Source organism: Dermacentor andersoni, chromosome 2 (genome assembly GCF_023375885.2).
Source record: "Dermacentor andersoni chromosome 2, qqDerAnde1_hic_scaffold, whole genome shotgun sequence".
Lineage (NCBI taxonomy): Eukaryota > Metazoa > Arthropoda > Arachnida > Ixodida > Ixodidae > Dermacentor > Dermacentor andersoni.
In genome coordinates, this window is record NC_092815.1 from 256,744,901 (window position 1) to 256,769,667 (window position 24,767).

The 24,767-nt window shown below is 47.6% G+C and overlaps 1 protein-coding gene across 3 annotated transcripts in view; it reads right to left on the minus strand.

Moving 5' to 3' along the window:
• The window catches only part of LOC126539742 (U2 small nuclear ribonucleoprotein auxiliary factor 35 kDa subunit-related protein 1-like), a 283,793-nt gene that overhangs the window by 89,479 nt on the left and 169,547 nt on the right, over positions 1–24,767 (minus strand). For all 3 annotated transcript variants that reach the window (XM_050186590.3, XM_055075638.2, XM_055075639.2), the window contains exons 6-7: positions 13,585–13,712; positions 4,513–4,767 (exon numbers count right to left, since the gene is read on the minus strand). In XM_050186590.3, the coding sequence (XP_050042547.1) occupies positions 4,513–4,767; positions 13,585–13,712 (383 nt within the window). The remainder of the gene's footprint in view (positions 1–4,512; positions 4,768–13,584; positions 13,713–24,767) is intronic.

The following is a 24,767-nucleotide window of genomic DNA, read 5'->3' on the forward strand; positions in this document are numbered from 1 at the left end:
CAAGGTGGAGAGAAGTAATTAATAAAGGGAAAATCGGACATCCACCCACTCGTAGCAATTGCTACAAAGGAAACCCCATACGAGTTCCTCGAAAGAAAAGCCTCAGAGTTGAAGAAAAATTCGTCCTGGTCCGGGACTTGAACCCGGGACCACCGCCTTTCCGGGGCAGCCGCTCTACCATCTGAGCTAACCAGGCAGTTAGCAGATGGCAGGGCGAAGGCAAATTTGTCGACAACACGAAGCAAAGGCAAGTGTTTGACGTAGTAGTTTTGCGGAAGCCCGCAAGGTGGAGAGAAGTAATTAATAAAGGGAAAATCGGACATCCACCCGTTTGTAGTCATTGCTACAAAGGAAACCCATACAGGTTCCTCGAAAGAAAAGGATTAGGTTTCCTTTGTAGCAATTTCTATGAACGGGTGGATGTCCAATTTTCCCTTTATTAATTACTTCTCTCCACCTTGCAGGCTTCAGCAAAACTACTGCATCAAGCACTTCGCCCTGCCATCTGCTAGCTGCCTGGTTAGCTCAGATGGTAGAGCGGCTGCCCCAGAAAGGCGGTGGTCCCGAGTTCGAGTCCCGGACCAGGACGAATTTTCCTTCAACTCTGAGGCTTTTCTTTCGAGGAACCCATATGGGTTTCCTTTGAAGCAATTGCTATGAACGGGTGGATGTCCGATTTTCCTTTTATTAATTATTAAATACCCAAGAAAGTGGATAGGGAAACAGTGCCGTGGTGGGTCAATTGGTAGAGCATCGCAGGCGAAATGCGAAGGTTGTGGGATCATTCCCCACCTGCGGCAAGTTGTTTTTTCATCCACTTTCATTTTCATTAATTTATAATTTCTTTATTTCATTTATTAAGCACAAGTAATTTCCCCTATGTTGTCCTTGGTGTCAGTGTTTGTTGGCTTCTTATGATAGCACCAATTCCAAGAAACTCTTGTACAACAGATAAATCCATGATTGCAAATTCAGTTCCGTTGTCCTTGATGTTCTCTTTCGTGTTGACACCCAGCAGCTCGAACTTTTGCTCTGTTGCAGACTGCGACACCGGGCCTGTTTTCGTGTTACCAGCAATCACTGCGTGCATGCTACTTTCTTCAGTCATGAAGGAAACAGTGTTTACAGAGTCCGTGCCAACACACAAGGCGTGGGCAGACGAAGTGCTGACACTAGATGTGCCGGATTGCAGCTTGGAACTCGATCCGGCAGAACCTCCAGGCAGACCAGCAATCGGCAACTCTGGGAGCATGACAGGCCTGACCGCCTCGTGTGGCACATTCCTTGGCCACTTTCGTGCCTTGCCGAATACTTGACACATAGTAACCTTGAGACAACAATCTCCTCCAGCCATTCAGGCAGCGAAAAATGCACTTTATCAAATGCTGTCGAGAAGCAAGCGGCCGAACAAACGTAAATAGCGGTGCAATGAATCCACAGAGAGAAACAAATGCAGTGAAACGCACGAGCAACCAGGTCGAGTGCGCGAGAATCAACTCACCAAACGCACCAGACTAATACGAGTGAGGTGTGCAGGGGTTATGCATGCTTTGGTCAATCAGCGGCATGAACACGTCCCTAAGAAATGAAGCGATGGTGTCGGTTCCCCCTCACCAGCACATTCTCTAACTAGATGCCAGCGACATCGCTTCCTTTCCCACTGAAGGTCCTCTGCCACGTTTACGAGTCAGCACCGCGGGGTGGCACTGGCAACCGTACCGCTGGAGTCACATGACTTCTGTCGGTGCAGCTTGCTGCCAAGCAGGCTGGGTCGGTAGCTTCCGTGCTCACGGCCGGTGCAGGAGGCTGTGGTCTAGGAATGTCTGTGTTGATCGAAAGATGTCAAAACACTGGGCATGACAACTGGCTTCAGCAGCCACTACGTAAGTCTTTCCTGAAGTCCAAAGTGTGAAAGTCCTGACTGCACACTACAGAGCACAACAGGGTAACTTGATGGCACTTAATCCTTACTCGAAACTGGCATAGCCATTGATCATGCAAACTGCTGTCAGAAGGTATCTTGTGGAAAGACACACACAGGTCTCTTTCTCTTTGAGTAGACGAGCATTGTGGCATGCAGCAATGGCACATTACTGGGCAATACGTATGGCGCTAAGCTGTAGGAACGAAGAAATAGCATGAATTTTGTGCACTTACACACAGAACACAATGTGCGGTCGTTGTCGGCTGCCGGTGCGAAGTGGACAGGTGTAAAAGTGAGAGGAAATGGCAGGCGGTTTTTGGCTCACATCGCAGACATCTAGTTAGAGGAGGTGCTGTCCTCACTGGCACCATTTTGAAATGGTGCAAAATACACAAAAAAAAACTGTTTCCAAGGAAGCCCAAGATGGATGGCAACGGCTTGACAATAGGACATTTTGGCCCTATTTTCACTAATTTAGCATCCATCCTGGCCCGTATAAGCACAGATTTTCATTATTTTCCAATTAAATTTACCTTCTACATTTTGCAGAGGGATTCTTGAATGTATAAACGTATCGAAATACACACTTTTCTGAAAATAGACTATTTTGCAATTTTTTGTTATTCCCACATCTCCCCTTAAGTTAGCCTTATCCACGACCATGCATATGCCTGCACAGCTTTACAGGTCTGTCAGGGTGGTGTGATCCACTATCAAGGAACCATCTGACACTTGCCAAACTGTGGCAAAAAGTTGGTGGCCAATGCAGCAGGAATTTGGCAACCAGTGGGAACCTTCTCCAAATGCTGGTGCAAGTTGTTGCTACTGAAAGTAGACGTCATCAGCTACACCAGTAGGAAGAACACTGAAGCTGGTGACATAGTAGAACAGACAAGGCAGCGACGCACAAACACTGATGGAAACAGATGAGTAAACAATCGGCCACATAAACACCGGTATAGGGACTGGGCGCAGGAGAAGTTTGGACCAGTGACACCTTGCAGCGGCACCGCAAAGGTAACGACATGTGATGGCTGGGCCAGGTGCAGCAGGCGCAGCTGCCAACTACGCTTGTTGATTATGTTTCGTATTTTCTTACGTTTTGCATTGTCAAAGAGATTGGCACTGAAAAGGATGTGGCACTGAATCCAGAGAAACATGCTGCTTTCTTTGGTGCACAAACAGTTCCTCAAGCAGGACCAAAGCTGGTGAGACCATTCAGCTCCTTTGGTTTTCATTGCACACATAGAAAGCATGGAAATGAGTGGTTCGTAGGCAACAATACGCACATTTACAACATTGCTTTGCCTTTGTCTAGTCATTCTAACACAAATAAAATAGCCGCTCATTTGCACGAGCTCTGTATTCCATATAAGTTTGCCTGCAACTTCACAAGTGCGACGGCTCAAGAGCTTGGGCACCGAAGGGAAACACAGGGATTTGCCGTCTTCTCAGTAGCTGTCTTTTATTTTAGGGTATATTTTTCTTCCTTGCAATTCTCAACCCTGGCAGCATCTGGTACACAAGTCTGTGCGCTCTGCATCAACAGCGAACACCAATGCACATCTTCGCTTCAATGCCGGCCTTACACATGCACTAGCCACCGCCAGACCTCGTCATGCCAAACTGTGAAACAGACTAAGATTTCTTTTTTAATTATGGGGTTTTACATGTCAAAACCACTTTCCAAAGTCCTCCACTTTCGTGGAGGACTCCAGAAATTTTGACCATCTGGGGTTCTCTAATGTGCACCTAAATCTAAGTACATGGGTGTTTTCGCATTCTGCCCCCATCGAAATGTGGCTGCCGTGGCCGGAATTCGATCCTGCGACCTCATGCTCAGCCGCACAACACCATAGCTACTGAGCAACCACGGCGGGTAGAATAAGATTGAAGATTGCCTGGATTGTAAGACATTAGAATTGCCAAAGCATTGCAATAAAAAATAAAAAATGGACAGAGTATGGGAACATACTGAACACATGCGCAGTCGGCAAAGCAGCACAAAAAAAAAAAGAAATAGAGAGACATTCAGGATTAAATGCACAAAAATCTTAGCATGCAGGGCAGAATATCTGCAACGTAACTATTAGATTTCCATGTCTTAACTTGTCGCAGAGAGCTTCGTTTGCGGGGTGCACTTGCTTTGCAATTTGCACTAATTTCCTGCTTTATATACTACTGATGTCACGAATATGACTTACCTCATACAAGCGGCGACACCTGTCAAAGGCAGACACACAAAAAACTTGTTTTCTGGTTCGTCGGGCTTTAAAATCTGCAGTGTGAAACCATTGGAAGTGCCACTTGCGCCTCAAGACAGTGCTATTACTGCTGCCATTTGTGGTGCCGTTCACCAGTGGCCCGATAGTGTCTGACAACAGCCACCCAGTAGCTGTGCCAGCATTCATGCTAGATGATTCTATCAAAGTTTTATCCCTTGTGAGGCACCACACCACAAAGCATTCCTCAGGGAAGATTGCTTCAGGGCTCAACTGTACCCCATGAGAGGTCCTATTTACACTATACTTATAAGATAAGAAAAACATTTTCATTTAAACTAAAGTTTAACCCGAACACCCACAAACCTGGAATACTGGACGTAGACATTTCCGCGTAGATGTGGCTCAAGGTTTCGGCACACGCGCAGTTGGCAGACTGTGCCAGCACGACGTAGTTCCTCAAGCACATCCCAGAAGAAGGCCTCAAAGTGTGCCTGCAGCTCACGCTCGTCTGTCTCGAGGCTGTCATCGCCATGGTGCTGTTCCAGGGACAGGTGGCTGTACAGGCCACGCAGCAGCAACGTGCGGCTCACAACGGGACGTGGGTGTGCGCGGGAGCACCTGCGGTTGGCAGCCTGCCTGCTCAACTCAGTGACCCCGCACGCATGGGGCGAGTGTCGATCACACTGTAGGATACACTTCCTTCACACAGAAAGCACATCTTCAAGCACCCCTCAGAGATCAAGTTACACAACAAAAAAGCATTGGTTCCCCAAATAGGCACCAGTGAAGCCCTCTCCAGGCATGCTTTCAGAGTGTGATAAATGGCTAAAATGGCACTTTCTCAAGTACACAGTGGAACCCCGACTATACGACTTTCACGGGAGCATGCGAAAACATTCTGTAAACCGAGCGTTGTCTAATCCGACCAACAAAAATTGTGCCCACAATACGCGGTCTCACACGAACAAGTTGTGAGGAGCTTCAGTTTAAGCTGTGCGGGACTGGGAAACTAAAACCACCAAAAAGTATACTGAATTGCAGAAACCAATCATGCTTTCTTGAAGAGATTTAGTGTACCATGTACAACAATTGGTGCACGCCAGCAAGGTAAAATGTTCTTTCCTCATTTACAGTCTTTAAAAAAAAAATCTGTCAATATCTTGTATAGATTTTCCTTGAGCCCAGCAGCAAGACCTGTCTTTCAAGTGAAGCAACGTTTGCAAGGAGGTCACCTTTGACAACATTGCCTGTATAGACAAATCTCCAAATGTGATGCCATGCAACACATCCACAAACGTAGTTACAAGTACAGCAGCATCTGTAGCATCGTCCTCATCCGAGTGTCGGCATGATATGACAACCTGCGCAAAACTGGAAACCCAACAACAGGCACATGAGAAAACTTGTGTACTCGCACGTAAGCAAAGCTCCAAACTGTGTGTGTCTGATGACTAATCGGTTCAATATTCCACATGCTTTCACGCTTTCCATACGTGCTAGGGCGGCATTCTCGGTTGATAACTTTTTGACATATTTTCAATTTTGCAATATTCGGCAACGGACGTCAGTATGTAAAACCAGCACAGCACTACGCGATCAGGAAAGTACTGAAATGCGAAAGCTTGGGAGGCGCAGAGTTGAGCGCAAATGAAACCGCTTGACCGCCCGCGTCGTTGTCAATAAGTTCTTTTTTTCTAAAAATGAAACAGAACCGGACAAGTATCATTTCATTTCACCTTATAATACAACACAAGGACGTTTTTTGCAGCGACTAGTTGAGGGCTAGTGGCAGAATTTTACTGAGCAGTGCTCTCGTCATCGGGCCAGTGCTTGAATGTCCTGGGGGAGTTTCTAATCATGTCTTGCATTTACCTCAATTTCTCGATTATTATGACTCTGTTCGCAATAATATTGACACCTTAGATGTACCCGAGCACTAATCTATCACTTTAGCTTGACATAGTATTTGCCTTTAGTGTCCCTTTAATAGCTTGTTGCCTTTCCAGTGGCTTTCAATTCTGCCCCCAAGGCAGAAACAGCACTCTTCCCTTGCTGCCACCAGCCATTGCTCATCCATTCCCTTGTACGGAATAAATTTGATCTAGAAGCTCATGCGCCTTGAACCTTTTTCCACTTGCAGATTTACTGCTACAAAGTAGCTGTTTAGTATGTGGTATGAGTGAATCGTAAAAATGAGCTTTGTATAAAATGTGCGCGTATGAACATTTGAAATGCATTAAAATCTAAGTGTCTGCACCGGATATATCGAAAACATGCAGCTGCTGTGAATGACAGTAAGTGACAAATGACGTCCTGTTAACGACCAGTGACGTAACTGCACGCATGATAGTTCTCTTGGTGACGAGCATTAAATGGCTGGTTTTGAAAGCCAAAGTGCACTCACATAAGTCTCCACCATACGTGCGTGAAGTTTTCTTTAAACACCCTTTAAAACATCTCTTGCCTTCCGGCCTCGGCGAGAAAACTTAATATGCATGCTGAAAAACATTGCACCGCTTTTTGTTGCAAGGTAATGCGCGTTTGGACATGAACTTTCGAGCTGTTGAAGCCACGGGCATAGTCAAGATTTTATTTCGGGGGATCGAGGACGGTCATACTCGCTGTATGTACGTTCGTGCGTGCATATATGCACATACAAATTAAAAATTTGGGGGGGTTGGCACACTACCTCTCCTTCCGGCTACGCCGATGATTCGAACATAGTCTGCATTAAATAGTGTCATCTTGCTCAGCACTTGCGAACAACTGCCACATGCAGCTCGCGACCAGTAGACAAAAAGCAAATTGAACACCGCACGGCTTTGCCTCCTGCGCGTGCTAGGAGTGTCTTCACTGCAGAGTTAGAACATAAAGCGGACCTATGCGCAACTCTGCTCCCTGCGGGAGCATATACAGGGCACTAGAAGGCAGGGTGGATGCGCGCCCTTTCCTGTCGCACGCGAGGCACGGAGGTGAGGGGTTATTCTCCACATCTTGAAAGCGACCAAAGTGCACCTCAGCGTGTCTTCAAAGCAATCTGCGATGCTTGCAGAGTGCATGTAGTGCCGGTAGCTTCATATACACGCTTTCGACGTTTTGTATGCGTTGAAGCGACAGATGCACGGAGGTCAATTGGCTTGCGGCTGCTGCCGCGATTCCTAACTCCAGCGTTTTCACAGACAGTTTCTGCTGTCATCAAGCGATGTGTGTTCATGTTTACCTGTACACGCATGACACAGTACTTGTTAATTTAGTTAGTAAGTGAATGTTTACAAGTTTATACAGTTGATAAAACTACTATCCTTACTTCGTATAGCTATCTACGAATTTGCTATCGCAATCGATGCTTCGCTTTTCGGGCAAAACTGTGACATTCTTTCTTTCTCCGCGCCAGTCGGCACGACAAACGCGCGGATGGAGCAAGAGCCACCTCGACGTCGGGCACGTTGGACTGTATTAGACGTGTCCGGTTACGTTGGCTGCACCAATGATTTGAAGTATAGACATTGTAGTTCACGCCAACGTAACGTAGCGTGTGTGCGCATGCTCACGCCACGCCGGGCTATATACAGGCGGCCTTAACTGAGCGATATTTTTCTCTGACTTTCATTAGTTTGAATTTTGTATAATTCGAATTTTCATAACATCCCCGCGGAATTCGAATTAACAAGCTTTTATTGTAGAGCAAATTATTTGTTATGCCCTTTATATAAATGAGAAAAAGCAGAGGAGCTCGGGGACAGCACATGAAACTGGCATCTTGGTAGAGTCTGCAGAACTAAAGCTTTCGAACTGTAAGCAGTTAAAAAGGAAGCTGCCTATCCATTCAATTATGTTTTCGTTATACAAAATTGTCTTAATTTAGAACAAAAGGTGCTTCCAAAAAATCTATAAATGTTGAATCAATCTGATTGCTTAAATCCAGTTGTAAAGAAATATCATGGTTGAGTTCTGACAGCTGAGTTACAGTACTGTTTCCAATCCGGAAACCATGCTGAACACTATTTAATAGATTATTAAACTCTAGAAATCGAATTACATATGTTTGTAGACAATACAGTGGAATCTCGATGATACGATCACGGCTAATACAAATTTGTAGATGTTACGAACTATATTGTGGTCCCGGCCGAGCCCCATTACTTTGCAACATTCTAGAGAACAGTTGTTACGAATCAATTTGCAACCCATGTCGGTTGATACGAAAATTACCGAAGACACTTTGGAAATTCTAAAGTGTGCTTGGCGAAAGCAAGACGCTGTTGCCGTCTGCGCTCCAATTCATTCACTTTGGTTTTCGGCGATATCGCTTGTCACTGCTGCTGCTTTCGTTCTGCTTCCCTGCCTTTGGTATCCGCCCATCTAATCATCCGCTGTTGGCATTTCGTTCTGCCTCCCTTGCCTTCGCATCTGGTGACATGTTCAGTCGTCGCATGCGCTCCTTGTTCTTCTGGCGTTTGGTGTTGGGGGAATCCGGCGTCCGCTGCCGCTTCCCCAAACCGCTTCGCACGGAATCACTGGGCCACTTTGGAACCATGCGTCTCACTCACTCGACTGCAACGAGACGTCTGATGAAGGAGCGGCGGTGCAGCTGCCACCGCCGACGCGCGCTCGTTCTACCGCTACTGTGTGACGTCACGGTTGCTATGCACAGCTGCGCCCCCCACCAGCACGCCAATTACTAAGGAGGGGAGGAGGTTGCGCCGCTGAGCGGAGGAGAGGCGACAGTTGGCACGATTCCAGCTCACGGAGTGACGCGACCGCGAGCACGAGCCATCTTTCGCCTTAATAAATGCCACCCCACCGACGGCTGTGAAAGAGAACAGCGCACCGTCACACGATTTCTCCCGTTCTCTTTTGGTGCGGAGGCGCGAACGCGGCGCCGGACAGCGTGGAGGCCGCGACTGGGCGTGAAGAGTTTGAAGTGGTGGCGCTTTTGTTGCTTTTCCTCCTTTTCTGCATGCCATCGGACGGAGTAGCTGCTGTGCTTCGGGCCACGTTCTCTGTGTTAGAAAGTTGGTTCTTAGTGTTAGACGCGGGCGACAGTGAAGGACCACCACCGGCAGCTGAAATACTGCATGCGCTCGAAGTTTTGAGGCGTGCTATGGCCGCGGATGAAATCAGCAACAACACGTGCACGCGTTTTTATGGATTTGAACAAAATCTCCTAAGTGACTCCTAAGTGACCTAACAAAGAAAAAGAAGCAGACGGACATTAGACTTTTTCTTCAAGAAATAAATGCTTTTTACGTATGTGTGCATGCTTTTTACGTAAGTGTGCCTGAGCGAGTTCACTACTGACTCTTTAATTCAGCTAGTTTTAATTGTTTAGATGATATGAATTTCAGCTAATACGAATATTTTTCGTGACCCCGTGAGATTCGTATCATCGAGATTCCACTTTTTGCAGAAGCTTAACCGTCTAGAGAAGGCCAGTTTTCCAAAATCTATTGTCGTATCATTATGTGAAGGGCTAGTGAAAAAAATGAGAAAAGGGGAAGCACCCGAGAAACAGATCGAAACGGTAAAGAAGTTTGCAGTCGTCCCTTATGTACATCAGATGGGGCATGGTTAAAAAAGACAGCCATGAAATATGGTGTTCAAATCGTTTTTTTTTTTTTCAGCAAAAAACTTGTTAAACAATATTTGCAATCCTCGTCAATAGACCTAAACAGGCATCCAAGGCCATGTGCCACATCAAACATACAGGGCAGCTCGTGGCATGTTCAGTGGGAGTGATCTACGTTTTCCCACTTTCGTGCGGCAAAAGGTACTTTGGGCAGACATCCGCCTTAAGGAGCACCAAGGTGCGATCAGGAATGCAACAGGTTCCAATCTGGCCACACATTGTCGAAATTGCCCAAGCAAACCCTCTCTAGAAGAAAATGAACTAGTGTATAAAAACGGAAATCAAATCAATCCCGACATTGTGGAGGCCTACTTCATGGATGTCAACTTAGGCGCATGCGTCAGCCAGACTTCTATCTCTCTACATGATAAAGAAACAGAGTTTTTGAATGGAAAGATAGGCTAACACCCTTTCATAGTCATTTCATCACATGATGACATTTTCTGTATTTTTAATCACCTGTTGGAAAAAAATAAACCAGTTGTTAGTCTGGGCTCGTATTGTGTATACTGCCTTTTTGTAGGACATTCTTGAGGGCTGGTTGGTTCATACTTGAAGGTAGGTTAAAACTGCGTGAAAAACGAGGACAGCGAAAGAAACACACAACACACCACGAGCGCTCATGGTGTGTTGTGTGTTTCTTTCGCTGTCCTCGTTTTTCGCACAGTTTCAACCTACCTTCCTTGATCCAGGTTGCGCTGCCCACCGTTAGGAAAATATCTTCAAGCATTTTAGAAGAGTGGGACGTAACCAAAATTGGTCTGTAGCTGCTAAGTACAGTAGAACCTCATTGATACGTTTCCATTATGCACATTTTCCTGGCGCCAATGTTTGCAAGTCGATGACACAAAAAATTACACAATACAGTTATGCTAATTTTTGACCGTTTCCTTTGCTCCCGGAACACATGATTTTTCAGCACCAACATGCAATAGGTCACCAAACTGCGACCGTATGATACGCTTTCTAGCCGCTAGATCCCATGTAAACAAGAAAATGCGCAAGGGGCAGCAATCAAGAACAGTATATAAATGTCCACCACTGCAGCTTCACGTCAATACTCACCCGCCCGTCTCATGTAAAAACGCCAACATGCACTCAGTTTCTCATTTCGGTACCAGCAAATCTTCTTCGGGGTTGTCGCATGTGGCATTCACAGCTATCACTGCTTATCCTATTGCGATAAGCATATTTGTCTGTGTCACAATGTACGAGGTCGTGAGAACTGTAGCGCATGCTTTTAATAGGTGATAACCAAAACACACCGCCGTACCCTGCGGCATACTGCAATCATATATGTTTTCTGGCCACTACATCCCATCTGAAGAAGAAAAGGCGTGACGCGTGCGCGATCGAGAGCAGTATACAGCTGCCCGTTTTCCACTAAAATGACGGCGCGTACAGTTTCTTGTTCCGGTACCAGCAAATCTCTGGCCCGGACTTTACGCGCCGCATTCACAGCTATCGCCGTCAAACCTATTGCGATAAGCATCATCACCTAAGTGTTTTGCAGCGCCTGGTGTGTAGTGCCATTGGTAGTGTGCTGCATGCTTTTAGTATGAGATAATCCAAATGCGTTGACGTTCCTTTCTGCAGGCGGAATGATGTGGGCATCACGTTTCCCTTCAGCGGCATCCGGCGTCGTCCACCAGCTCAATTTCGTTTCGGTTTCCTGTCGCCCTCTTAAAGCACCATGCAGCAGGAAAACAACAAAACGCATCTTGGGGGCCGCCGAACCACCCCTAGCTCGACGCACGGCGGCGTCTTGTGCCGCAACAACCTGCGCAACTTTTTGCATTACGTAGGTGTGAACAATAGTTGGGTCTGTCTAATATTTTAGTTACTTCAGATCGTACATTTTCCCGGTTAGTACATTTTTTCTTGTGTTTTTCTTATTTTATTTTTTTTTCAAAATGTATGAACGGGGTTCTACTGTATCTCTTTGTCCCCAGATTTATAGAGGCAGAACTTTCGCTAGTTACAAAGTAGAGGGTACAACACCCCTCAACACAGATTTGCTGTCTTACAGATACAAAGAAATACACAGTGCAATGTACCCTTTACAAACATTGTTACGTTCATACAATTCACGCAACCTATTTAATGGATAATATGGAGAATATGCACAATATCTTAGTGCGGGCAAATTGCGAGCACGTACAAATGAACACGTAGCCAAATAACACATTGACTGGACCATAAAGCATGCATCGTAACAAGGTTAATGGTGGCATATAAAAATCACTGATTACATGACGTACCTGTATTGCTCTAATGTAAGTTATTTAAAGGAACGGGGTCTGCGAAGACATCATCATCATCATCAGCCTGGTTACGCTCACTGCAGGGCAAAGGCCTCTCCCATACTTCTTCAACTACCCCGGTCATGTACTAATTGTGGCCATGCTGTCCCTGCAAACTTCTTAATCTCATCCACCCACCTAACTTTCTGCCGCCCCCTGCTACGCTACCCTTCCCTTGGAATAGAGTCCGTAACCCTTAATGACCATCGGCTATCTTCCCTCGTCATTACATGTTCTGCCCATGCCCATTTCTTTTTCTTGATTTCAACTAAATGTCATTAACTCGCGTTTGTTCCCTCAACCAATCTGCTCTTTTCTTATCCCTTAAGTTACACCTATCAGTCTTCTTTCCATAGCTCGTTGCGTCGTTCTCAATTTAAGTAGAACCCTTTTCGTAAGCCTCCAGGTTTCTGCCCCGTACGTGAGTACCGGTAAGACACAGCTGTTATACACTTTTCTCTTGAAGGATAATGGCAACCAGCTGTTCATGATCTGAGAATGCCTGCCAAACGCACCCCAGCCCATTCTTATTCTTCCGATTATTTCAGTCTCATGATCCCGATCTGTAGTCACTACCTGTCCTAAGTAGATGTATTCCCTTACCACTTCCAGTGCCTCGCAACCTATCGTAAACTGCTGTTCTCTTCCGAGACTGCTACACATTACTTTAGTTTTCTGCAGATTAATTAATTTTTAGACCCACCCTTCTGCTTTGCCTCTCCAGGTCAGTGAGCATGCATTGCAATTGGTCTCCTGAGCTACTAAGCAAGGCAATGTCATCAGCAAATCGCAAGTTACTAAGGTATTCTCCATTAACTTTTATCCCCAATTCTTCCCAATCCAGGTCTCTGAATACCTCCTGTAAACAAGCTGTGAATAGCATTGGAGAGATCGTATCTCACTGCCTGATGCTTTTCTTTATTGGGATTTTGTTGCTTTCTTTATATAGGACTACAGTGGCTGTGGAGCCGCTATAGATATCTTTCAGTATCTTTATATACGGCTCGTCTACACCGTGATTCCATAATGCCTCCATGACTGCTGAGGTTTCGACTGAATCAAACAACTTTCTCGTAATCATTGAAAGCTATGAAAGTTATATATAAAGGTTTAATCAATGAAAATTAAGTAAGTAAGTAAGTAAGTAGTTACAGTAAGTAAGTAAGTAAGTAAGTAAGTAAAAAAAAAAGTAAGTAAAGTAAGTAAAATTCGTAAGTAAACCGCTGCAACCTTGCAGCAGCCCTACAGTGGAGCTATAATGAGGAATCAACTAACGTATCAAAGTAACAAGATACAAATGACAAGTATCACATCAGATACAATTTTGCTACTATCGTGCATCTGTATCTCAAATACTTAACGGCTTACTGTCTTGTATGATGATACATTTGCAAAGTATCTTTTCCCAGACCTGCTGCCATCCCAAACTGTCCTTGACTGCATTCCCCTGCCCCAGCTGCCTGCAGTGCACGCAGGCCCCAGGGAATCAAAAGGGACACTTGCCAGTCACCGAAGCGGCAGGCACCCGTCTTGAGGTAGAAGGGGCATGGCTCAGCCGGTGCATACGTGCTGGGAGCCGGTGGGTTGTGCCAGCTTTCCTCCCTAGGTGTCGGTGGCAGAGAAGGGGATGCCTGTCGGGCATAGAGTAAGCAGTCCACCGTAAGCATTTGCGGCAATAAGTGCCTTCAAACAACTGCAGGAGTTTTGTGCCACATTACCTCTTGAGCACTACTAAGGCACAGGGAAGATGAGGACACAAGAAGCCTGAAACAGATGCCACTAACTAACAACTGAGTTTTTATTGCTGACAAACCGACATATACGAGGGAGCACCCAAAAATAGCTGGAATCATACTACTGTAAATCATGTACTCTAGTATGAGGTGTAGGGTTCTCCTCCCTCGTACTCTTGGGACAAAGGAACGACAACACAGTAGTGCAAACAATCACAAGGGCATCTTGCACCTTGCATAGATCAATGCCTGCTAGCCGAGTTGCTATCCACATGTGACGCGCAAGACCCGCGGCAAGCCAGCCCAAGACCCATGACGAGGAGCCGCGGTTCTCGGAGGCCAGGCGCGGGATCGACGGTAGTTGACTGAGCGACGAACAGGTGGCGTGAGTGCGGGGAGGACAGCGGCGCGAGCGTGCGGGAGTGTGGTTGTGTGGTGCGGAAGGTTGGCGTGCCGGAAAATAAAGCGGTAGTTCGGGACCACGTGTGGCGTGTCGTCGATCGTGACAAGTGGGGGCTCGTCCGGGATCTACGTGAACATGGAGACAGTGGACGTTCCCGAACAATTGGTACAGCATCTGCTGGGGCAGACGAGCGGATCTACCATGGAACGCGAGCAAATCGCGGCAGCTGTCAGACAAAGACTGATGGCGGCCGAGGCAGTGCCTATGGGTTCTACGACAACGGCGGCGGCGGTTCAACCGGTGAGCGACTGCGCTCCGCGCTCCACAGGAGGTCAGCCAGGTCAGCCTCCAAGGTTTAAGGGGTTCAACGACCATCAGTCCCCCGAGGAATTTTTGGACCGGCTTGAAACGTTTTGTTTGGTCAGCGGTGTCGCAGCTGACAAGAGGCTTACGCACATTGTGCCTGCTGCGCTGGAAGGTAGCGCGAAGTTGTGGTGGCGATTCGTGAACTCGTTTGCGTCGTGGGAGGAGTTCACTGCGGCGTTTATTGCGGAATTCTCCTCCATTGACGCGAAGCGCCGCTTGAAACAAGAGCTGGAGCACCGGACGCAACATCCCCAAGAAAATTTAAAGGAATTTATTTATACCATCGCGGCCTACTACGACCGGATTGGCGGCGAAGTGCCCGAGTCGGAAAAGGTTGACCGCGTGCTGCGGCAGATGCACCCGCAACTCCAGGATCTGGTGGAGGGAAGACAGTTCGGCAGTCTCGCGGAGTTGGCGAAGGCCGCTGACGGTCTCATGGAGCGTTTCTGGAGGCGCATGCAGTACAAGCCACCACCACCCCCGACTGACCAAGTCGCGAGAGACTTGGCCTTCCAATCGACTATAAACGTGGCCGGCGTGCCGGGAACACAACCCGGAGGGTTGATCACAGCGGCTGCCGCGCCGTTCCAGTATCCACCGGCGGCATCCCCCTGGCCGTTGCACCCCGCGGCGATACAGCCCTCCTACCACCGAGACCAATTGCACGGATTGGCCGCATTCGCCACAAGGACGCCACATCTCTCAACGCCGTCACAGCACCAAAGGTACCAGCCGCGTGACCAAAGAGAATTCAACTGCCATCGCTGCGGAGGCGTCGGTCACATGGCCCGCGAGTGCCCTACAGGTCGGCGTGGCGGCCCACCCCGCTGCTACCAATGCAACGGGATCGGACATATCCGCTCTCAGTGTACGGGAAACGGGGGACGGTAGGTGCTGCACCGGCAAGCACCTACGAGACTGCGCTGCAAGTAGCGGCCTTGGCCGGCAACAAGGAGCCTCTCCTGGAAGTGCAGATCGGGAGGACGACGTTCCAGGCCCTACTGGACACAGGCTCGAGTGTGAGCTTGCTTGGATTGCCGGCGGCAAGGGTAGCGGTCGAGGCGGGCGCCAAACCCAAGACACAGGAACAAGCACTCCGCCTGGCAACAGGTTGGTCTCAGTCGACGACTTCCCTCAAGTGCAAAATAAAGTGGGCCACAAGCAGCCGCAATCAACGCTTCCTGTGTGTGCCAGACTTGTGTCGGGACATTGTGCTGGGCAGAGATTTTTTAACAGCAACAGGCATCTCTTTACATGTATCGCTGGGTGGGTGGACGATTGGAACCGATCCACAGTGCATGGTGCCATTTGCTAAGCGTGAAAAGGACCCAGCGACAGCACTTGCAATAGAAGATGGAGAGTCGTACCACTTGCACAGCCTCTTTGAAGAAGTGCTTGTAGTTCCAGGCATAGAGAACATGCATCAGGCTGGCACCAGGGAACTACACCCAAGCATGAGTAAAGTTCTCGATGACTTTAACCATCTGTTTACTACAGTTGCGGGATGTACCACCCTGGCTCAGCACCTCATTGACACGGGGGACAGTGCGCCCGTGAGATGCAAGCTACGTCCAGTGAATGCGAAGAAGCAGAAGATCATTGAGGGCTGTGTGGATGACCTCCTACAACAGGGCCTTATAAGACGAAGCACCAGCCCATGGACTAGCGCCCCAGTGCTCGTTGCAAAGAAGTCTGGAGGCTACCGGCTCGCTGTGGACTACCGTCCGTTAAATGCACGCACCCGAGTACCTGCCTACCCAATGCCTCGAACTGACTGGCTGCTAGCGCAGTTGGGCCGAGCAATGTGGTTTTCCAGCTTTGATCTCTCCCAAGGGTTTTTCCAAATTCCTGTTTGCAAGGCTGACATAGCTAAAACGGCCTTCATTTGCCATCAAGGTACATTTGAATTTACGAGGATGCCCTTCGGGGTGGCAGGTGGTCCAGCAACTTTTCAAACCCTAATGGACCGGGTGCTGCAGGGAATCAATCACCACTTTGCTATGGCATTTTTAGATGATGTCCTTGTATACTCAGAGACACTGGAGAAACATGTTGAACATGTAAGGGAAGTGCTACAACGCATTGAGGGTGCTGGCCTTACGATTAATCCAGATAAAGTACAGGTCTGCCGTCAGTCCCTCAAGTTTTTAGGTCACATCATCTCCCCTGGGCAGTGCAGACCAGATGAGGACAAGGTGCGTGCAGTGCTGGATTACCCTAGACCCAGTACAGTTAAGCAGCTGCAAGCCTTCCTGGGACTTGCCGGCTACTATAGAAGCTTCATCCCTCACTTTTCACTGACGGCACATTCACTGACCAACCTTTTGAAGAAGAACGAGCCATGGCAGTGGGAGGAGTGCCAAGAACAGGCTTTCACTGCACTCAAGCAGGCCTTAGCTCAGGATGCTGTTATAAGCCTCCCAGATCTAAATCGACCCTTTGTGGTGGAGACAGATGCAAGTGGCATTGGCATTGCAGCTGTGCTGCTGCAGGCTGGCCCTGATGGTCTGCAGCCTGTTTCCTTCATTAGCAGAGTCCTTACAGCAGCCGAGAGCCATTATACTGTCCAGGAGTGGGAATGCCTGGCAGTAGTCTGGGCAGTGGACAAGTTCAGGGCATATCTTGAATTTACGGAGTTTGAAATACACTGTGACCACTCCTCCCTGGCATGGATGTTTCATACCGACCAAGCTTCACCCAGGGTCAAGCGTTGGGTTCTTCGGCTGCAGGGCTTCAACTGCCGAATCAAGCACAGACGAGGGCTGGCAAACATACCCGCTGATGCCTTGAGTAGAGCCCCTCTCCAGTGTGAAGACAACCCAAGTGACAACCTACATGAGACGCTGTTCCCCATTGCTGCTCCAGAACCTGAAGGCAAAATTACATTTGATGAAGTAGCTGTGGCCTCGGAGGTTGACTCTTCGCTGCTGAGTGACACAACACAGCTGGTACAAGAACAGGCTCGTGATGACCGCCTCTTAAAGCTGAAGGCAGTGGTCCAAGGGACTCAGCTCCCAAGTTCGGACCCTGATCATCGCCTCTTTCGTGATCTGGCCGAAACAACGGAACTGCAGCCAAGCGGATTGCTGGTTCAGCAAAGAGGCAACCACAAGGTAGCGTGGTTACCTAGTCACTTGCGGCAGCTGGCACTGAAGGTGGCCCACGACCATCCCACTGCAGGCCATGCTGGATTTTTCAAAACTCTGAGGCGTGTGGCTGCACGATTCGTCTGGCTGGGCATGCGAGCAGATATATCAAAGTATGTGCAGTGCTGTACTGTCTGTCAGCGCACAAAAGCTCGGCGCAAGAAACCAGAGGGCCTCATGAGCAGTCAGTGGGCAACATCATTCATGGAAGAGCTCAGTGTTGACATTATCGGGCCCTTGCCATCTACACCCCGGGGCCACAAATACTTGCTGGTAGTTATTGACAAATTTACGAAGTTCCCAGAGCTTTTCCCTCTACGAGCAGCAACAAGTGCGAAAATACTGGAGTGCATGGTGCAAGTCTTCTGCCACCATGGCACACCTGTGGCCATCACCAGTGACAATGGCAAGCCCTTTGTTAGCACACTATGGCGCAACCTCTTGAAACACTGGGGCATCAAAGATCGCCACACAGTGCCTTACCGGCCGGCTGGCCAAATGGTGGAGCGTCACAATGGCACAATTAAGCAGTGTCTACGGGCATACTGCTCCAACCACAAAGACTGGGACCGGCACATACCTGAGATCGCCCTTGCCATGCGTACTGCCGAGAGTGTTGTCACCGGATATACTCCAGCATTGTTGTGTTACGGCCGCGAGTTGCGCACCCCATGGGAACCTACAAGCGACAAGGAAGACACAGAGCCTCCAAAAGCAGCACACCATGCACTTGCTGCGGAACTCCAGCGGTGCCTTGGAGAGGCCCTCCAGTATGCTCGGTCACATCAGGCAGCTGCTTGGAAGGTGCAGAAATCCTGTTACGACCGTCATCGTCAGGCAACAACCATCAAAGAGGGTGACCTTGTGCTCCTGGATTCCCATACCTTGAGTGATGCGGCCAAGGGCGTTTCGGCGAAATTGGCACCGCGGCGAAGTGGACCTTATTGTGTAATCAAACGATTAGGTGACAATAACTTTGTTTTGAGCGATCCTGCTACAGGACGTCATCGAACTACTGCCCATGCTGATCAGTTGATGCTCTACCATGAGCCATGGCCCCTCCCTACCAGCACAGCTTCACGATTCGAGGGGGGGGAGAGTTGTGACGCGCAAGACCCGCGGCAAGCCAGCCCAAGACCCATGACGAGGAGCCGCGGTTCTCGGAGGCCAGGCGCGGGATCGACGGTAGTTGACTGAGCGACGAACAGGTGGCGTGAGTGCGGGGAGGACAGCGGCGCGAGCGTGCGGGAGTGTGGTTGTGTGGTGCGGAAGGTTGGCGTGCCGGAAAATAAAGCGGTAGTTCGGGACCACGTGTGGCGTGTCGTCGATCGTGACACACAAAACATGCCGATGGGCGCGCAACAAATTTAGGAAGTCCGACTCACCGCGACCGGATAGCGAGCGAATATATTCGCTCCATGCTGGATCCCAACGACTGGTCGTTCGCGCATACGGTCACACGAACGGTGGCACGTTTGAAGAAGTCCTCGTGAGACGGTCTCACAGAAGCATGGATCGGCGCATGCACGGACGTCCATGCCACGCGCCGACCCGCAGCCAAAGAGGAAGTGCCTTGTCTTTCCGCGCCCAAGTAACCCCGCCGGTAGGCGGCGTTAGCAGCGTAACACTCCCACCATCTCTCGTACTGCGCCTTAACCAGACCGACTGCCGCGGGCATCATGCAGGCCACGCGGCGAAGCCGGATTGTAGGAGACAAGAGCTATGCGGGAAAACAACTTATCAGGGGACGCATGAGAGTCGCGCATCCCCACAGAGGTTGCACCCCTACGCCACTGTGGGAAGACCTCTCCTGAGTCAGTATGCCAAGTGGCATCAACTGACAACCACGCATGTGGTTTCTCTAGCATTTCTGTGCACCTGTCTGTAGTGTACTCATTACACGAAGAAATGCCAGATTCTCACGAATAACATGCAGCTTTGAAGCTGAATTTTTTACTCGGCAAGAATGCAGCAGGAGTTGCTGCGATGATGCAAACAGCTTATAAAGAACAATCTTTCAGTAAAAATCAAATGTACAAATGGCTTGCTTGGTTTAAAACGGGGGAAATGACCATTGAAGTGCCATTACTGTCTTCCTTGAGGTGCGCTAACTGAAGACAACATCCCCAAAATTCGTGATCTCATCAAGGAAGATCAATGCAGAACAACTGACCAACTCTAACACTTATCTGGGTTATCATGGAGCTCCATTCAGTGCATTTGCACGACGATTTTGGAATGCGACAAGTCACTGCTAAGTTGGTGCCCAGACTTCTCACCGGAGAACCAAGGGATCGTCGCGTGGAAGCCTGTCATGCAATGAAGGACGCAGTCACAGATGATCCAGAGTTTTCAACAAAATCATCACAGATGACAAGTCATGGTGCTATGGCTACGATGCCAAAAGTAAACAACAGAGATGTCAATGGAAGTCACCTGGATCCCCTCGTCCAAAAAAAAGCTCGTCAGGTTAAATTGAATTTGAAGACGATGCTGATCTGCTTTTTTTGGCATCAACTGGATCGTACACTCACAATTCGGCCCTGAAAACTAGACCACGAACCAACAATTCAATTTTGAGTTGTTGAAATGGCTGCGCAGAAGTGTGGTGCAAAAAATTCTGGCCTTGTGGAGTTCTGGCAAGTGATTCATGCATCATGGCAATGCTCCCGCACACATGGCTCTCAGTGTTCACAGATCTTTGGCCTCAATGCAGACGACTACCTTGACCCAGGCAGACCTATTCACCAGATTTCACTCCTGCGGACTTCTTCCTGTTCTGTCAGATGAAAAGGGACTTGAAAGGCAAGCATTTTGCCAATGTCAATGAAGTCAAACGCAATGTCACGACGGTGCTAGCAGGTATAAAAGAAGCCAAATTTGCAACGTGCTTCCAACACTAAAATTAACGTTTAAACAAGTGCATCAGTTTTAATGGAGAGTACTTTGAGTGTGATTAAAGTTGTATTTGAAAAAAAATAATCTCCATGCTTCTTATAAAAAAAATTCCAGTTATTTCTGGGTCCACTCTCGTATAGATACAGAACACAGTAGACTTCCTTTAATTCGACTACGGCTAATTCAATTTTTCAGTTAATTCAATCCGGACCGAAGGTCCTGCATCGCTGTGTCATTTTTGCGCTATGTATCCCAGTCCTGGCCAATGCTGATGCATTTCAGAGTGCAGCTCTTAGACACCCATCCCTGTGGCGAGTGGCGTCGGTGGCGTAACCAGCCGAACGAGCACAGGGAAAGATGAAAGCAAATGTACAGCATTGCGAGGGATGAAAGACATGAGGAGGAAAGCTGAGAGGAGGGTGCAGTGAAACCATGAAAGCCGAGGAGGGTATGGCGAAAGCATGAGCAGAAAAGCGTAGTGCAGCGCCAATGGCTACAAGATGGCACCAGAGTAGCGGGAGGTCTGTCTGAGGCGGCTGCTGTGAATCGCACCCACGCCTCACCCACGCGTTGGCTCTCACAATCCCCAGATTAGCGAGGCAGTCGCACCGCACTTCACTCCATTTGCCACGTGCCGCATGAGACAAATTGTACGCGCCAGCCAATATATCGCAAAATTAAAACATGTATAGAGCTGCGCTCAAATTTCACATTAGGCAGTATCGTAATTAACGGTTAACTTTTATGGGCCAAAATTTTCGTTATTTTGATTCTAAGATTGGTGTTTTCCGGATAATTCAAACTTGACCAGTCAGCATGCATGCGCCTGCCCGGTATGCAGACCCCAATAGCGGTCTCTTTAGTGGCAGCGTCCATTTCAGCAGAACTTAGAGGACAGTAAATGCATTCAGCACACGTCAAGTCATCCATCGGAAATGCCTGTCTCCGGCTTGACCTAGGAAGATTCCCAAGCAATAATGGTAGCGCACAATGTCTCATTACTGTATTTACCCCATTCTAAAGAGCGCCTTTTTTTTTCTTTTTCGGGAAAATTGAACCGAAAACCGCATTCGCGGTGTTTGCATGCTTTGCTGCAAACCACGACTGTATTGAGGCAAAGCTAAGAAAAAACATGTAGCAAGGCAGATTCCACGAAAACGTGGGTGGAAAAATTGGGTGCCCGTTAGATTTCTACTTCGTTTACAAGCTTTAATGTCATTTCTATGTTCGTTTTGTACTTTGAACGTATAGAAAGCAGGCGCACATTTTATTCGGGGAATTGTTAGAGTCAGGACAACCAGAATCAGCAGTGTGTTTTAACATATTTTTTTTTTTACTTGTTTCACTTAATCTGCCACATAATTCCATCATTGTCATTGCTCCCGTAAGGGTCAAATTAACAGAAGTCGACTGTATCAGTATGGTGAAGAAAGAACGGGCAGCATGAAAAACACCAATAATTATTTATTTACAATTAACTTCAAATAGTGGCACCCACGACGATAATAGAAGAGAGAATAGTCTAGAGGAATTTGAAATCCCACAAGTAACGCCGGAAGAAGTGAAGAAACCCTTGGGAGCTATGCAAAGGGGGAAGGCAGCTGGGGAGGATCAGGCAACAGCAGATTTGTTGAAGGATGGTGGACAGATTGTTCTAGAAAAACTGGCCATCCTCTATATGCAACGCCTCATGACTTCGAGCGTACTGGAATCTTGCAAGAACGCTAACATAATCCTAATCCATAAGAAAGGGGACGCGAAAGACTTGAAAAATTATACACCGATCAGCTTACTGTCTGTTGGCTACAAAGTATTTACTAAGGTAATTGCAAATAGAATCAGGAACACCCACGACTTCCGTCAACCAAAGGACCAGGCAGGATTCCGTAAAGGCTACTGAACAATAGACCATGTTCACGCTATCAATCAGGTGATAGAGAAATGTTCAGAATATAACCAACCCTTATATATAGCCTTCATTGATTACGAGAAAGCGTTTGATTCAGTCGAAACCTCAGCAGTCATGGAGGCATTACGAAATCAAGGTGTAGACGAGCCGTATGTAAAAATACGGAAATATATGTATAGCGGCTCCATAGCTACCATAGCCCTCCATAAAGAAAGCAACCAGATCCCAATAAAGAAAGGCATCAGGTAGGGAGATACGATCTCTCTAATGCTATTCACAGCGTGTTTACAGGAGGCAATCAGAGACCTGGATTGGGAAGAATTGGGGATAAGAGTTAATGGAGAATACCTTAGTAAATTGCGATTCGCTGATGATATTGCCTTGCTTAGTAACTCAGGAGAGCAATTGCAATGCATGCTCACTGACCTGGAGAGGCAAAGCAGAAGGGTGGGTCTAAAAATTAATCTGCAGAAAACTATAGTAATGTTTAACAGTCTTGGAAGAGAACAGCCGTTTACGATAGGTAGCGAGGCATTGGAAGTGGCAAGGGAATACATCTACTTAGGACAGGTAGCGACCGCAGATCCGGATCATGAGACTGAAATAATCAGAAGAATAAGAATGGGCTGGGGTGTGTTTGGCAGGCATTCTCAGATCATGAACAGCAGGTTGCCATTATCCCTCAAGAGAAAAGTGTATAACAGCTGTGTCTTACCGGTACTCACGTACGGGGCAGAAACCTGGAGGCTTATGAAAAGGGTTCTACTTAAATTGAGAACGACGCAACAAGCTATGGAAAGAAGAATGATAGGTGTAACATTAAGGGATAAGAAAAGAGCAGATTGGTGAGGGAACAAACGTGAGTTAATGACATCTTAGTTGAAATCAAGAAAAAGAAATGGGCATGGGCAGGACATGTAATGAGGAGGGAAGATAACCGATGGTCATTGAGGGTTACGGACTAGATTCCAAGGGAAGGGAAGCGTAGCAGGGGGCTGCAGAAAGTTAGGTGGGCGGATGAGATTAAGAAGTTTGCAGGGACAACATGGCCACAATTAGTACATGACCGGGGTAGTTGGAGAAGTATGGGAGAGGCCTTTGCCCTGCAGTGGCCGTAACCAGGCTGATTATGATGATGATGTACTTAAAATACATTATAATATATATATATATATATCTTTGCCCTAAGAAGACAGAAAGATGCCTGAACAGTTAAAGAGATTGCATTTTGACCTGTTTTTGATTATGTGGACGATTATTTAGTGCTTCTTAAACTGCGACAACCGGGACTAAGGGGGCATCTTGTCTTCTGTTGTATAGTTTGGGCAAATCAACTGAAGAACTACAATTGCCTAAAAGTTAAACAGAACAGCATAGCCTTAAATTGCCATGGCTAAAAAGATTTGTCCCGCACCAACAAAGGACAAGGATGATGCAACAGAACTGCTGGTTGGCCTAGCTGGTGTTTGCTAAAACAAATGTATTTTGCTGCAAGTTAGAACAGACACAAAAGGGACACATAAAGACAACAGGGGCGGCAAGGATGATAACACCAAGAGTTTTAGATCCAGTTCAATATCAGGGATCCCAACTGGCAACAGCAGCTTTCTGAACTCCTACTGTTCCAAGTCTCTGTGCGGAATCAAATAAACGGCCACTTGACAAGTGCAGGTGTTTCTTTCATACACATTCTCTTTTAAGACTTCCAACCCTGCCCAAACACCCAAATCAACTCTTCACTTGAAACATCAACTATGAAGTTACCTTTAAAGGTAAGCTCAGCAGAGACTATACATCATCCTTACGAATATACATAAAATGCTTATAGCAAAATGAAAGGGACTCTGAGCTCCATAATAAACTCCACAGCATTAAACCCGTCTTGAGCGAATGGTGTAGTGCCAGACACTGGGAACGGTCATACGAGGTGGTCTTATGCCATACGGGAATTGGTCACACACACTTAACCCACAGCCACATCTTAAGAAAGGGTGGCACTCTTCACACTCTTCACAGACCGGTGGTCCCACCGGTCTGTGAAGAGTGTTGGACAGCCTATCATTGATACCGTATTTACTCGCATAATGATCGCACTTCTTTGTGAAAAAATTTATGCAAATACAGGGGCGTGATCATTAGGCAGGGTAAATTTCCCACGAAAAGAAAAAACTTTTCCTCCCACATTTGCTGCGGGATATCAACAGGTCAACAAACAGCCGGCTGCCGCTGCA